The sequence below is a fragment of the Pteropus alecto genome, unplaced genomic scaffold, assembly GCF_000325575.1.
Source record: "Pteropus alecto unplaced genomic scaffold, ASM32557v1 scaffold7, whole genome shotgun sequence".
Taxonomy (NCBI): domain Eukaryota; kingdom Metazoa; phylum Chordata; class Mammalia; order Chiroptera; family Pteropodidae; genus Pteropus; species Pteropus alecto.
In genome coordinates this window covers 38127807-38139954 of record NW_006494614.1, presented here as the reverse complement: position 1 = coordinate 38139954, position 12148 = coordinate 38127807, and the positions used below count along the sequence as shown (strand labels likewise).

Below are 12148 nucleotides of genomic sequence, written 5' to 3'. Positions count from 1 at the left end.
TCTGCTCCTTTGTGGCTTGTAAGGTTTGTGCTGAGAAGTTCGACGATTATCTAATGGGTTTTCCTTTATAGATTACTGTCTTCTTTTCCCTGGCTGCCCTTAGAATTCTGTCTTTGTCATTGATTTTTGATAATTCTAATATAGTGTGTCTTGGTGAAGGCCTTTGTGTTGAGATAATTGGATGTTCTATTGACTTCTTGAATTCCAAGCTTCTAGCTCTTTCCTTAGATTTGAGAAATTCTCGTCAACTATTTGTCTGGAAATGCTTTCTAATCCCTGCTCATTCTCCTCCCCTTAGAGAATTCCCATTATTCTTATGTTTCCTCCCCTGATGGTATCAGCTAGTTCTTGTATTTCTCTTTCATTATTTTTCATTCTTTAGTGTCTCTCTTCTTCCTTCTGATTTATTTCTAGATTTCTGTCTTCGGTATCACTGATCCTTTCCTCCATTTGGTCAACTCTATTTCCCAAGCTAGTTATATCATTTTTCAACTCTTTATCTCCAGAAGGTCTTTTCGGTTCTTTTTGAGGGTTTCATTCTCCTTGCTGAAGAACTCATTCTGCTCACCTAATTGTTTTTTCAATTCCTGAAATTGTTGATATGATTCTTTTCGGATCTCAATGAGTTTTTTCAGAAGTAGCATCCTGAATTCTCTGTCATTTAAGTCACATATTTCTATGTCTGTAAGCTTATTTTCTGGAGATTTTTCTCTTTCTGAGATGCCTCGTTACCTTGGTTATTCATGGTGTTTAACGGACTATGTCTGCCTGCGCATTAATGGAAATGTATTCTGTTGTTTTTCCAGAAAGAAGATTTATTATATAATGGTTCCTAGCCTGTTGCATAGAAGGTGTTTCTCTTTTGGTTTCCAATAGGTGGCATCTAAGCCTCTTGGATCTGTGCTTTATATAAAGTCTTAATAATGTCTTTTTTCCTTATAGATGTTTAATCACGCTTGCTACTCTCAGTCTCAGTTCCTGTCAGTGTTAGCTACAGTTTCGGTAGCGTTTGCTCAGATTTCCCTGGGGCTCCATGGTGATTGGTCTCCGAGGATGTGGGGGGAGGGGCCCTCTGGGTTGGAGGATGAGAGCTGCGGCTCCGCCTCGGTTTTGCAACCGCGGCTGTTAAAAATCAACTGTTGTTTCTCTATCTTCCCCAGTTTTCTGCCATCCTGTTTCTCTGCCTTCTGCTCTGATGACTGGGCAATGTCCTCGGCCATGTGGAGCTCACAGCACTCCCAGGCAGGGCTGTTCAGGGAAGTCACTGCACCTTCACCCCTCCCCCTCCTCCTATAGGGAGCTATGGCGGCTGCGAGAAGCAGCTTCTTTGTTTCTCCCAGTCCACTGCCGAACACCCGGGATTCTGACTTCAGTAGGTCTTTTGCACAGATTCCATGCTCAGAAGTGCTGGTGTGCAGTTTGGATGTTTTTTGTTGAATTTTAGATGCTCAGCTTATTGTTTCAAGGGGAAAGATCTGGGAACATCTCTCACTCTGCCATGTTTAATCTAATCTCCTACCTTTCCTCAAATTTAAAGAAACTCTTAGATATAGATGTCTATCTACAAATGAGCTGATTTTCTTTAAAAAGTGAAAATCATGAGGCATTAAATTATGAATGACTATTTTTTGGGAATACATCAAGTCACTATGATCCTGGAGTCTGTTACATTTTTTTAGAACTTTTTTTTTCCATCCGAGCTACTTTATTTCACCATGAGAAAATGTTTCATGAATAGATTTCTGTTTAGACATCATGCTTGCACATGATACTATTAGGTGTTGAAAAGAATTTGGGAGAACTATTCCTCTTAAGTCCTTAATAAAGCATTTGTGGCTCACCATGGATAATATGTTTGAAAAGCAGCCTCTTGAACAATGTACTAAACACCAGAGCTGTGGGAGTTTGGGACCTCAAAATTACAAAAAGGTACTTTATCCCTGTGTAGAATGCTCCAGTGGAGATGGTCCAGAGAAATGAGTAAATTGAAGAACAGAAAATGTATTTCAGGTGATTCTTCATATTATAAAATCATATTGTCAAAAGGATTACTTTTTGTTATTTATACCATTTTTCTGGTTTATCTGTTGTCCCCTTTCTTATTTTAATTATTTTGTGCCTATAATGAAGAACCAGTTGTAATCTAAAGGTTCTTTTTGTTAGGCTATATTCCAAACAGTGAAAAAAGATTATTACTTTATGTCATTGGATGATACCACAATTAAAGGTAACTTCTGATTCTAAAATGAAATATTTTTTTCAACCAGACTGCCAACTCTTAAAAGATACTGCTACAGCCATGCCACCCTGAACAAGCCCGATCTCATCTGATCTCGAAAGCTAAGCAGGGTCGGGTCTGATTAGTACTTGGATAGGAGACCACCTAGGAAGACCAGGTGCTGTAGGCGTAAAAAATAAAAATAAGGGATTGTAAGTTGACAAGGTCCTTGCAATCTGTGAGGTCAACCAAGGGTTGTCTCACCTAAAAAAAATAAATAATTGAAAAAAAAAAAGATATTGTTACCCTGAATCCTCAGACAAAAATGGTTTATGCTACAGCCATGCCACCCTGAACAAGCCCGATCTCATCTGATCTCGAAAGCTAAGCAGGGTCGGGTCTGATTAGTACTTGGATAGGAGACCACCTAGGAAGACCAGGTGCTGTAGGCGTAAAAAATAAAAATAAGGGATTGTAAGTTGACAAGGTCCTTGCAATCTGTGAGGTCAACCAAGGGTTGTCTCACCTAAAAAAAATAAATAATTGAAAAAAAAAAAGATATTGTTACCCTGAATCCTCAGACAAAAATGGTTTATCGATTTCTTTGGATAGTAATAGTGTGTGTGGGGGTGGGGGGACACTTAAGCTAAAAGTGTTAAATATGCTTACAGGTATAAATAACCAAAAAGTGGATTTCTTGAAATATTATAGGAAATTTGTTTGATTGAATTCGTCTTGAAAGTTAAATTGTAAATCTAATAAATTTATATTTTTAATGATTTTCTCAGTATTTCTCAATATGAGCTCATAATGAGCTCACATGTTTAAATGACCTATTGGAATTTCTTTCTGGATTTTTAGTTTATCTGTACGATAAAATTCAATTTGTTGGGAGTTCCTGGTTCTTGCATGATCATGTTCGTAAGCAGAATTGAGGCAAATTGAGAATGAAATCAGCTCTTGGTGGCTGTAATATTATGTGAAAAATACATGCTAATCAAAGAGAACAATGGACTAACTGGTTATCAGCCTTGTTAACATCATTCTAGCACAATACAAAATATGCCAATTTCATAATCTTTTAGAGAAACTTTGAGAATAGGTAGAGTATGAAAGCAAAATACTAAAAAGAAAAAAATATTTCTGTAGGAATAATTCCGTGTAGTAATTAGAATACTCATCTGTCCCCTGTACCCATTTTTTAGAGACATTAAATGTGTTGTGGTAGTGCCCACGTAAATAATTTTTTTGTTTTTACATTTCTTTATCAACTTGAGGTTTTTCTCTTTTTGTTTCAGAAAAGGGCTCTGGAGGTGATATAAGTTTAACCATGGATCAGTGGTTATGGCCAGTCAATCAGAAGCTGCTCTTAAACAAGTGATGTCTTATCCAGACCAACAGAGTATTTGAGCCAATTGAGAGCATGTAATCACAAGAAGGTGTCATTTAAAAAAAAAAAGCTATGTTATATATTGAAAATAAAATAGGTCTCGGGTTGACTGTGCAGTGTTTTTATAGTGGTATTGCTAGATATATGGATCTGAGATCTTTTTCTTTGAATGTGTTATGTTTCTAGTCAGTTGGGAGAATTTATTTTGCTAACCAATTTGCTAACATGTTAGTCACATTTCTAAAAAATGATTTTTGTTTCTTCTAAATATAATGTTTAAATTGAAATAGAAAATTATAGGTTTATGACAAGTATATTATACAACAGTACTTAGAAGGATGGCTTTGTAACTTCTTCAGAATTTTTGTTTTGTTTCTGAAGCCTTGCCTTGTCTGTCTAGTAAAACATTTGATTAATATTTTGTTCAAATTTGGAAGTATTCTGATATGACACAATATTTGAATAAAGTTTATTCTTAAAGGTGTAGTGGTCACATTTCATTAAAAAAGAAATAGAATTCTGGATTATCTGTGATTCTGGAATATCTGTAGTAATAGAACCACAATTCTAAAATTAGGGGTAACATAGTAATGTTAAATGTTAGCTCTATGTTTTCATCACTCGGCTGATACTTTAAATGCATTTTCTCATTTAATCTTCAACTCTAAGGTGCATATTAATATTATCCATATTTTATAGGTGAGAAAATCAAACCTCTTTGAAAAAGTTAAAAAAGTTACCGAAGCCCAAAGAGCTAGTGAGTCTCAGAAGCTCGATCAAATCTGGACCTAACTAACTTTCAAAGTCCATGCTTTTGAACAGCGTTTTGTATAGGCAGTAGTAGATGAAGTACAGATCGCAGCTTTGGGAAACAGATCTTAGCTGTTTACTGCTTACTAGACATGTGACCTAAGCAAGTTATGTAATATCTTTAAGGCTTGATCTTCCTCATCTGTAAAATGGGATAATAAAACCTTCTTTGCAGTGTTTTCTAAGATTAGCAATACTTTATGTAAAGTACGTGAAAAGGAGTAGGCAGTTGATATTTTCTTCTTTTCCCTGAAAACTCAGTATGTACTATGCTAGGCATTCTTTCTTTTTTTTTTTAACCTTAACTCATTGGATCCTTTCAGCAGCAGCATGTGCCACTAACAAAGATTTATAAAGAGGTGCTATTGAATGAGACATCGATACAATTGGAATGGTTATCCATTTCTAAAATGAGTAAGGAGGTTTGTTACGTGAGAGCAATGAAAAGATGTGTGTATGAAACATTATCAGACCCTGAAGCTTGATAGGAATAGTGAGAATTAAGAACCTTGAGAGCTGGGTATAATTTCAATAAGTAACAAGGAGGGGATTTTGCTTTAAACATGATCAAGGTAGATAGGTATATTGCTTGTTCCTGAGATAATAAATAGACAGGTTTGGCTCATTCATATAGGAGATATACTTATGAATTACTGGGAGAAAAGGTCAGAGAAGATGCATTAGGGCCAAATTATAGAAAACCTTCAGTTTCACACTGAGAAGTTGAATCTAATCCTTTATTTTAACTTTTTAAATAGAAATGGCTACAGGATGAGAGAAAACGAATTTCTCAAAATGAGTGATTTTGCACCTTAAAACATTAGGATGAGCCTAAAGTGCTCAGTCAGAACACACAGTTACCTAATAACTGGGCAAAAGAGATAGGAATGGAATAGTTATAGTTAACTGGGCTTGCTTACTAAGCAGTGGTTATCCCTGTTTACACAGGCTTAATTAGACTTAATGATGGAGAATTCATAGGAACAAGACCATATTTAGACCAAAATATACTTAATTAATGAGTGGCATAAGTTTTTATACCCCTCGGGAACAAACAAACAAACACACACATTTTCCTTGACTCTCAGATGTATAAGTGCATAATTTTTTAAGATATCTTTTTTACCTCCTTTTATTGTACTAGTCTACATCTACTACAGAATTAAACACTTATTAAATAAAACTAACTGGAAAATAAAGTAGTTAAAAGAAATTCTGAATGTTTCCTTTGTTATCTTCCCAGGCTTTGGGTGAATAGCTAATTTAATGTGTTAGAGCTGGCATCTCTGGCCTGTCTTATGTACTTTTCTTTAGCAAGTAGAATCCACCAGAGATAAGCCATTAAAGTAAATGCGAACAAATGACCAACTTTCTTCCATTTGTTTTAATCTATGCCTTTGCCCTTGTTCACTCCTCATTTAGTCATTACATTCAAATTGTATAGTATTACTAATTGTATAGTATAGTATTACTAATTGTATAGTATTACTAATTCTATATTTTCAGTATTTTTACCCTTGTTCACTCCTCATTTAGTCATTACATTCAAATTGTACAGTATTACTAATTCTGAGGTAAAGCAGTGGCTTTATTATCTGCTTGATCTAATTTTTCTTAACATGACCGAAAGTCAAAGGGCAGTGCTACCAAATTCCACCTAGAATACCATGTTGCTAAAACTCAATTCTACTGTTCATAATAGAAAAAAAAAAAAAAAGACAAGAAAATCTGTTTTTATTGTATTTTTAGAGAGTGTTATATCATTGCAGCATGTTTTCATTGGCATTGTACCTGTTTTAATATCCTTGTTCATTAAAGTAATGTAAAAACAGTTGTGAACTTGGGCACTAAAAACGGATCATTTTAGTAAAAGTAAAATTTCAGCTGGTATGATTTTTATAGACAGCAATTTCATTATATTTAAAGGAAAACAGAGCATAGAGAAACTTCACTCACTATTATGGTATAGCCTACATTTTAAAATATGAATTCATTTAGAAAATACATTAAAATCATATACATTCACATTCAGAGGTTTTAAAATAAGACATAAAAAAGACTTTAAAAAGCACTTTTAATCTAAATTCTTTTTCTCTATTTCTGTAGAGTTCTGTAGAGTGACACGTTGGTTGGTTGTGTCAATGCTGGTCCCTGGAATAAGATTGTCATCTTCCCCTTCCACCAAATAATCCCACTGATCGAAACCTTTCTGAAGTTCTGTAAAATATAAATGTTAATAAACATTAAACTTTCGAGAGCATTAAACAGTTGAATGCCACTAGGTGGCATCATAGCATTGCAAATGATCTAATCTGCTTAATGATCATGGAGACGAGCTACTCTGTGCTGAGCGGCTGCCTGGCTGCTTCAGCAACTGATAGCTTTAATAAGCAGACTTACCATGTGATATGTAGTATGCAACAGAGCACAAATTTCTGATATTGGTTTCAAACTGATTTACTGCTACATTAAATTGTAAACCACTGGAGACTGTTAAAATTTGACTAATGCTGTATTAAGATAGTTTTGTCCTGAGGATCATCTGGTTTATGTTATCAAAGAATATTAGTTTCTTACCTAAATGCTTCTGTAAGAATGCTAGTGAAGCTTTGTTGTTAAGATCAATAGCTACTTTTGAATCTATATTTCCTTTTAATGTTAATATGTATCCAAGTATTTTGCCAGTTACCAAAGAGAAGTCAACAAAATTCTGATGGACTGCACCCCTGAAAGACAAATGAGACATTTATAAATCATATTGTTTGATAAAATTATTTTTGTAGTTAGGGTGCAGGAAAGATACTGGCCTGCACCAACAACCAAGGAAACAAAACTTACCGATTTGATCTCCTTAGATATGAACTTGAGGGTCATAGACTGTTCACTTAGAGATCCTAGAATATATATTGTCTTCCCTTCTAGATAAAAAAATTTAAAGATTCCTATGTTGCTTGGCATCTTGTCTTTAGAAGAAATGATTCCAGCGTTTTAAGGGACTAAAATATTTCCAATTTGAGTAGATGAAATGTGTTATATGTTGAAGGGGCCCCGAACTCAGAGCCAGAAACCTGCTTACTCCGTTACCCTCACCTCTTAACTTGATATCTATTCGATGCTATTCAAAAACACTTTGGATTTAAGCCTTAGATTAAGTATATTTAAAAAAAAAAGAAAAGACACCACCACTTTCCCTTGATTTGTTTAAACTGTAAGCACCTTACAAATACCACTATAGTGCACTTTAAATTCACCAATAGTCTACCATTAAATAGGATGGTCTTTTTTAGTACTCATTTTCTATTACCTCTGAAATATTCGACACTTCGTTTCCTCGCATTTTTTTTCCTTTGTTTCCTTGACGTTGCACTTTCCCCTCTTTCTCTATACTTTGTTTTTTACTGGATCTTCACCTAAATGTAGGCCTTTCTCAAGGTTCTATTCTCAGACCAATTCTTTCCTCACTTTGAGGCCTCGTCTACTTTAAAGGTTTCATCTCTGATATACAAAGTCTATACTTTTCCAAACATCTAAGAGATGTTTGTGGCCAGACATCTCTACCTGGATTTCCCAGGCCGATGTTAAGAAACTCCAAGGTTAAAACACATCTCTTCAACCCCACTCGGTGCACCTCTTCCTTTTCACTTTCCTGCTGCTTATTGGCAAATCACATCGTTTTAGTTATCTATGTTCAAAATAGAGCCACATGAGTCCCGCTCACTCTTCCCCATATGCCCATCAAAACTTGAGAGTCAGACGCATACAGGTAGACACAGGGTCATGAGAGAGTTGAGAGCAAAAGCCGGAATGCTACCAACAGTAAGGGGACTGCCTGAAAAGGAGGGAGGGTTTGGGAGAAAGGGAGGGAGCAGCCTAATGAAAGGAGAAGCAGGAAAGACTAGGGTTGTGGTATCTAAGGGAGGAGAAGTAAGGGTAGTCAACAATATTGAATGAATGCAGAGACACTGCAAATGGGCTTCTGGGCCTTTTAGATCCTCAGTAGGTTCAGCTTCAGCACACTGGTGGGGGTTCAGGAAGCTAGATCACAGAAGTCAAGAGTAAATAGAAATAAGGACATGAAATATTAAATATAAGCTATTCTTTCAAGGTTTCTAGCAGAGAGGAAAGAGAAAGAGTGAGAGCCTAGTAAGGAAGTAGGGTTCTATTTCTGTACTATTTCTCTTATAGAATAAGACTTGCATATACAAATAAGCTAAATTAAAGTCTTTATCTAGACCTACCCTTGCCATTTATCTAAACTCTCTCACTCTAGATCCTTCAAGACCCAATTCTACTGTGACCTCCTCCAAGCAGTCTTTTCTAACTACCTCAGTTGGAAAAGACCCCTCCATCCTCTGATCCCATAGTGTTTGTTGCCTATACTGTGTGTATTTCTTTCCCATTGTCTCTTTTTTTCTCTTAAGTAAACAAGGTTTCAAGTAGGAGAGGGATGAGCTCCGTCTTTGCTTTGTAACATCTCATTCTGACCTCAAAACCTTATTGGGATTCCTTTTTCATGTCCATGATATAAGCACATTGCTGATGCTCAAGGGGACCCCAATTATAGTTTTGGGAGTTTATAAATTCATATTCTTTCCAAATAGGTGATCACACCTTGCAGGTCTCAACAGATGATCTGACTTCTTTTCTAAAGAGTTCGTAGTCTAGCCTGATGGTGGAATACTTCCTTCTACCCTGGACTCCTACCCTGCCCCTCCTCCTGTGTAAGCCTGCTCTTGTGTTTACATAAAAGTAGCATGTATCCAGGTGCAAGTTGTAATTGTCAGTATATGAGCTACTCAAAACATGTGCATTTTAAAAAGAGTAAGCCTAAATGCACTTAAAGCCTGAGATTTTCTAATAGTCTCCCTTATTGAAAGTCTAAACAACAAATTCGATGATTCTTTGATGGCTACCCAATATTGTCTGCTGATGTTTATCCAAGTTTCAAGTTTCTGTTTCAGATGATGAAATCAGTCAGTTACTTTTACTTACCTGATTGTAATCATTTTTCTTTCTTTACCAGGTACGTAGCATTTTTTCATTTTTATGATATTATCAGGATATTGGAACAGTTCAGAGTTGATGAAAAAGAGGGGCTGAGAAAAATGGGAAAGTACTTCTTCATGCAGTGGAAACATCCATGCATCCAAGGCAATCCCGCATCTGGAGATATTTGTTGACGACAATAAAAGAAGGCTGGTTACATACTGGGCAACATATAGGACTATTGTCCCTGTGTTTCCAGACCTTCTGACACTCCGCAGTCTAATTATTATACCTTTTTTAGAGTAACAATTGGACCTATTGCTTTATATTTAGAGGTGGGTGCTTCACCTGGAAAAGTGAGCATCCAAGAAAAAAACATATGAGGTATATCACTTGAAAATATAACTAACTTTTTTTTTTAAATAAGTTTATCCTATGTTTCTAGACCTTTGGGGCACTCTATTTTATTTGCTAAATGGATGAAAGAAGAGAATTCCCTTACATTGAAAGAGATTTTAAGAAATATGAGATGAAATTTCACAAATGATCCTGCCCCTTTCTATGTGGGTGGTTCTGCATGATCTCATCAGTCTGGGATGAAGTGGCTCAAAAAAGAAAATATTTCTACAAGCTAGAATACTGGAGTCCTGTCTCCCACCCAAATAACTATGTAATTTCAGACCTCACTCTAAATTAAAGATGAAACAAAAATAATTTAAAAATACTCTGCTTACTGGGGAAGTCTAGACTATAAAATGGCAATATTATTATCACAATCATTATGTCACAGATCAAATGTGGCTATAAAGATAAATATCCAAATAAAAGTGTTAAAGCCTCAAAAAGATAAGAATGGTGAGGGAAAATCAATAGGGGTGGGGAGCATTTTTAATCTCAGTAAAAGTAGATGGTTTATGCCTAGGTTAATTCACATAGTATACTTTATGGAGGCAAAAGAATAGACTTGTAAGCCTCAAAGGATCCTTTCCTTCCTAAGAATTTGATAAACTTCTATCTCACACAGGTTATCACTCCCCTTCTTCCAATAACTTACTGTTCTTTCACTTTGCCTCATTTTCTTACCTGAATCTCTGGTCATCATGAAGAGCCTGAATACTTGTGGCTCCACCAAAAGAATGTCCAATTATTGCTATTTTATTCCTATCGATAGAGTCCTATGTGAAAAAGTATAATATGAATTCATAACTATCTCACAGTTTGTTAGAATAGACGAAATGATTTTGAGAATCATACAATTATTATTCAATTAATGGGCATAATTGTATACCTTGATTTCTTATTAAAAATACACACACATGGAGGGATAGAGGGAAGATGGCAGACTAGGTAAAAGCAGGGTTCGTCTCCTCCCAGGACCACAATGAAATTACAACCAAACTATAAAATAGCCAACGTGGAGAATCACCTGAAGTCCAGCCGATCATAACACCTACATCTGATAATATAAAGGAGCCACATTGAAGCCGGTAGGAGGGGCGAAGTTGAGAATCGGGCTGGACCTGCACCCATGGGTGGTGGAGGATCACCGGGAGGGAGAGAGAGGCTGTAGAGGCTCTCCTGAGGGAGATGGGGGTCCTGGTCTCATCTGCGGGCTCCCCAGCCCAGGGTCCCAGCCCAGGGAAGAGGAGATTCCAATAATTCTAACTGTAGAAACTGGAGGGAATTCTGGCCATCTGGGTGAGACGGAGGGCGACTGAACCCCTAGACGTCCCTTTGAAGGACCCACGTAAAGGCTTTTTGACCTGTGGATGCTCACCCAGAACACCAGTGGTGAGTCAGAGGCTTGCCCGGGATTCATTCTAAAAAGGTCTCCATTGCCTGGCGTCTGAACAAGGGCTGGAAAGGCGGCCACCGTTGTGCCTTAGTCCGGCCCCTCTGCCAGGCAATCTACAGACCTCACCAGCTTGACTGTGTAGACCCCTCCCACAGGGCCATTAGGAACCTCTGGTCTGAGAGCAGCGTTCCTAATCCCAGCAACAGCGGCCAGCTGCTGTGAGCCACATTTCAGAGATAGGGTCAGGCAGATCGCTGCTGCCAACACGAACTTGGGCTGATATCAGAGACCAATGAGCTAGTCCCAGACAACAGCTGGTCTTGCTGTGAGCTGGGTCTTCTGCAGGAACTCGCAACAGTTACCAAATTTGCAGCAAGACTGAGGATGAATTTACCTAACTGCCATTGTCTCTCTGAGACCCCGCCCCACCCTACCCACGATTGCCCCAGAGGGCCCATTGACAGTGAACTGCAAGAGACCTGCTCTTCCCCTTCCCTGATCTCCTAATCTACACAGGCAACAAACTTTGGCTGGCACAGGGTGGGTACTGCACAGAAATCAAGGGCAGGCAGACCTTTGCTGCCTGCAAGAGTTGCAACATTGTGTCCAGGGAGCACAGGGGTCTGAGGGACCACCCTTGACAGCAGCTGGCCTCACTATGATCTTTGTCTACAGCGGGAACACCCAGGCATAGAAGTTGCAGCAAAACTGAGGCTGTATTGGCCGAACAGACCTTGTCTCCCTGAGATCTCACTTCACCCAAGCCACAAAGTGCCTGTGGCCCATTGACAAGCAGCCTCTTGTGCCCTGCTTGGCTCTGGGGTTGAGCAGTCAACGCAAGCAACAGACCTTGGCTAGCGCAGTGAGCACATTTCGAAGAAAACAGTTGTGGACAGACCACTGCTGCCTGAACTAGCTGCGATATCTCTTAAGGGGATTACGGGGGTCT

At 37.7% G+C, this 12148-nt stretch overlaps 2 protein-coding genes and 2 pseudogenes across 5 annotated transcripts in view; 3 read left to right on the top strand and 1 right to left on the bottom strand.

Annotated features, from left to right (window-relative positions):
* TDRD6 (tudor domain containing 6) overlaps nt 1–4092 on the top strand; it is a 19908-nt gene extending 15816 nt beyond the window's left edge. Inside the window, 1 exon segment of the mRNA XM_015600358.2 lies at nt 3517–4092. Coding sequence (XP_015455844.1) covers nt 3517–3540 — 24 coding nt within the window. The 3' untranslated portion in view covers nt 3541–4092.
* On the top strand, nt 2290–2408 carry LOC112474730 (annotated as a pseudogene).
* On the top strand, nt 2552–2670 carry LOC112474728 (annotated as a pseudogene).
* A 2043-nt stretch (nt 4093–6135) lies between the features above and the next one.
* PLA2G7 (phospholipase A2 group VII) overlaps nt 6136–12148 on the bottom strand; it is a 35781-nt gene continuing 29768 nt past the window's right edge. For all 4 annotated transcript variants that reach the window (XM_015600612.2, XM_025042625.1, XM_025042624.1 and 1 more), the window contains 4 exons: nt 10488–10579; nt 9411–9581; nt 6996–7144; nt 6136–6635 (listed from right to left, as the gene is read on the bottom strand). In XM_015600612.2, coding sequence (XP_015456098.1) covers nt 6493–6635; nt 6996–7144; nt 9411–9581; nt 10488–10579 — 555 coding nt within the window. In that variant the 3' untranslated portion in view covers nt 6136–6492. The remainder of the gene's footprint in view (nt 6636–6995; nt 7145–9410; nt 9582–10487; nt 10580–12148) is intronic.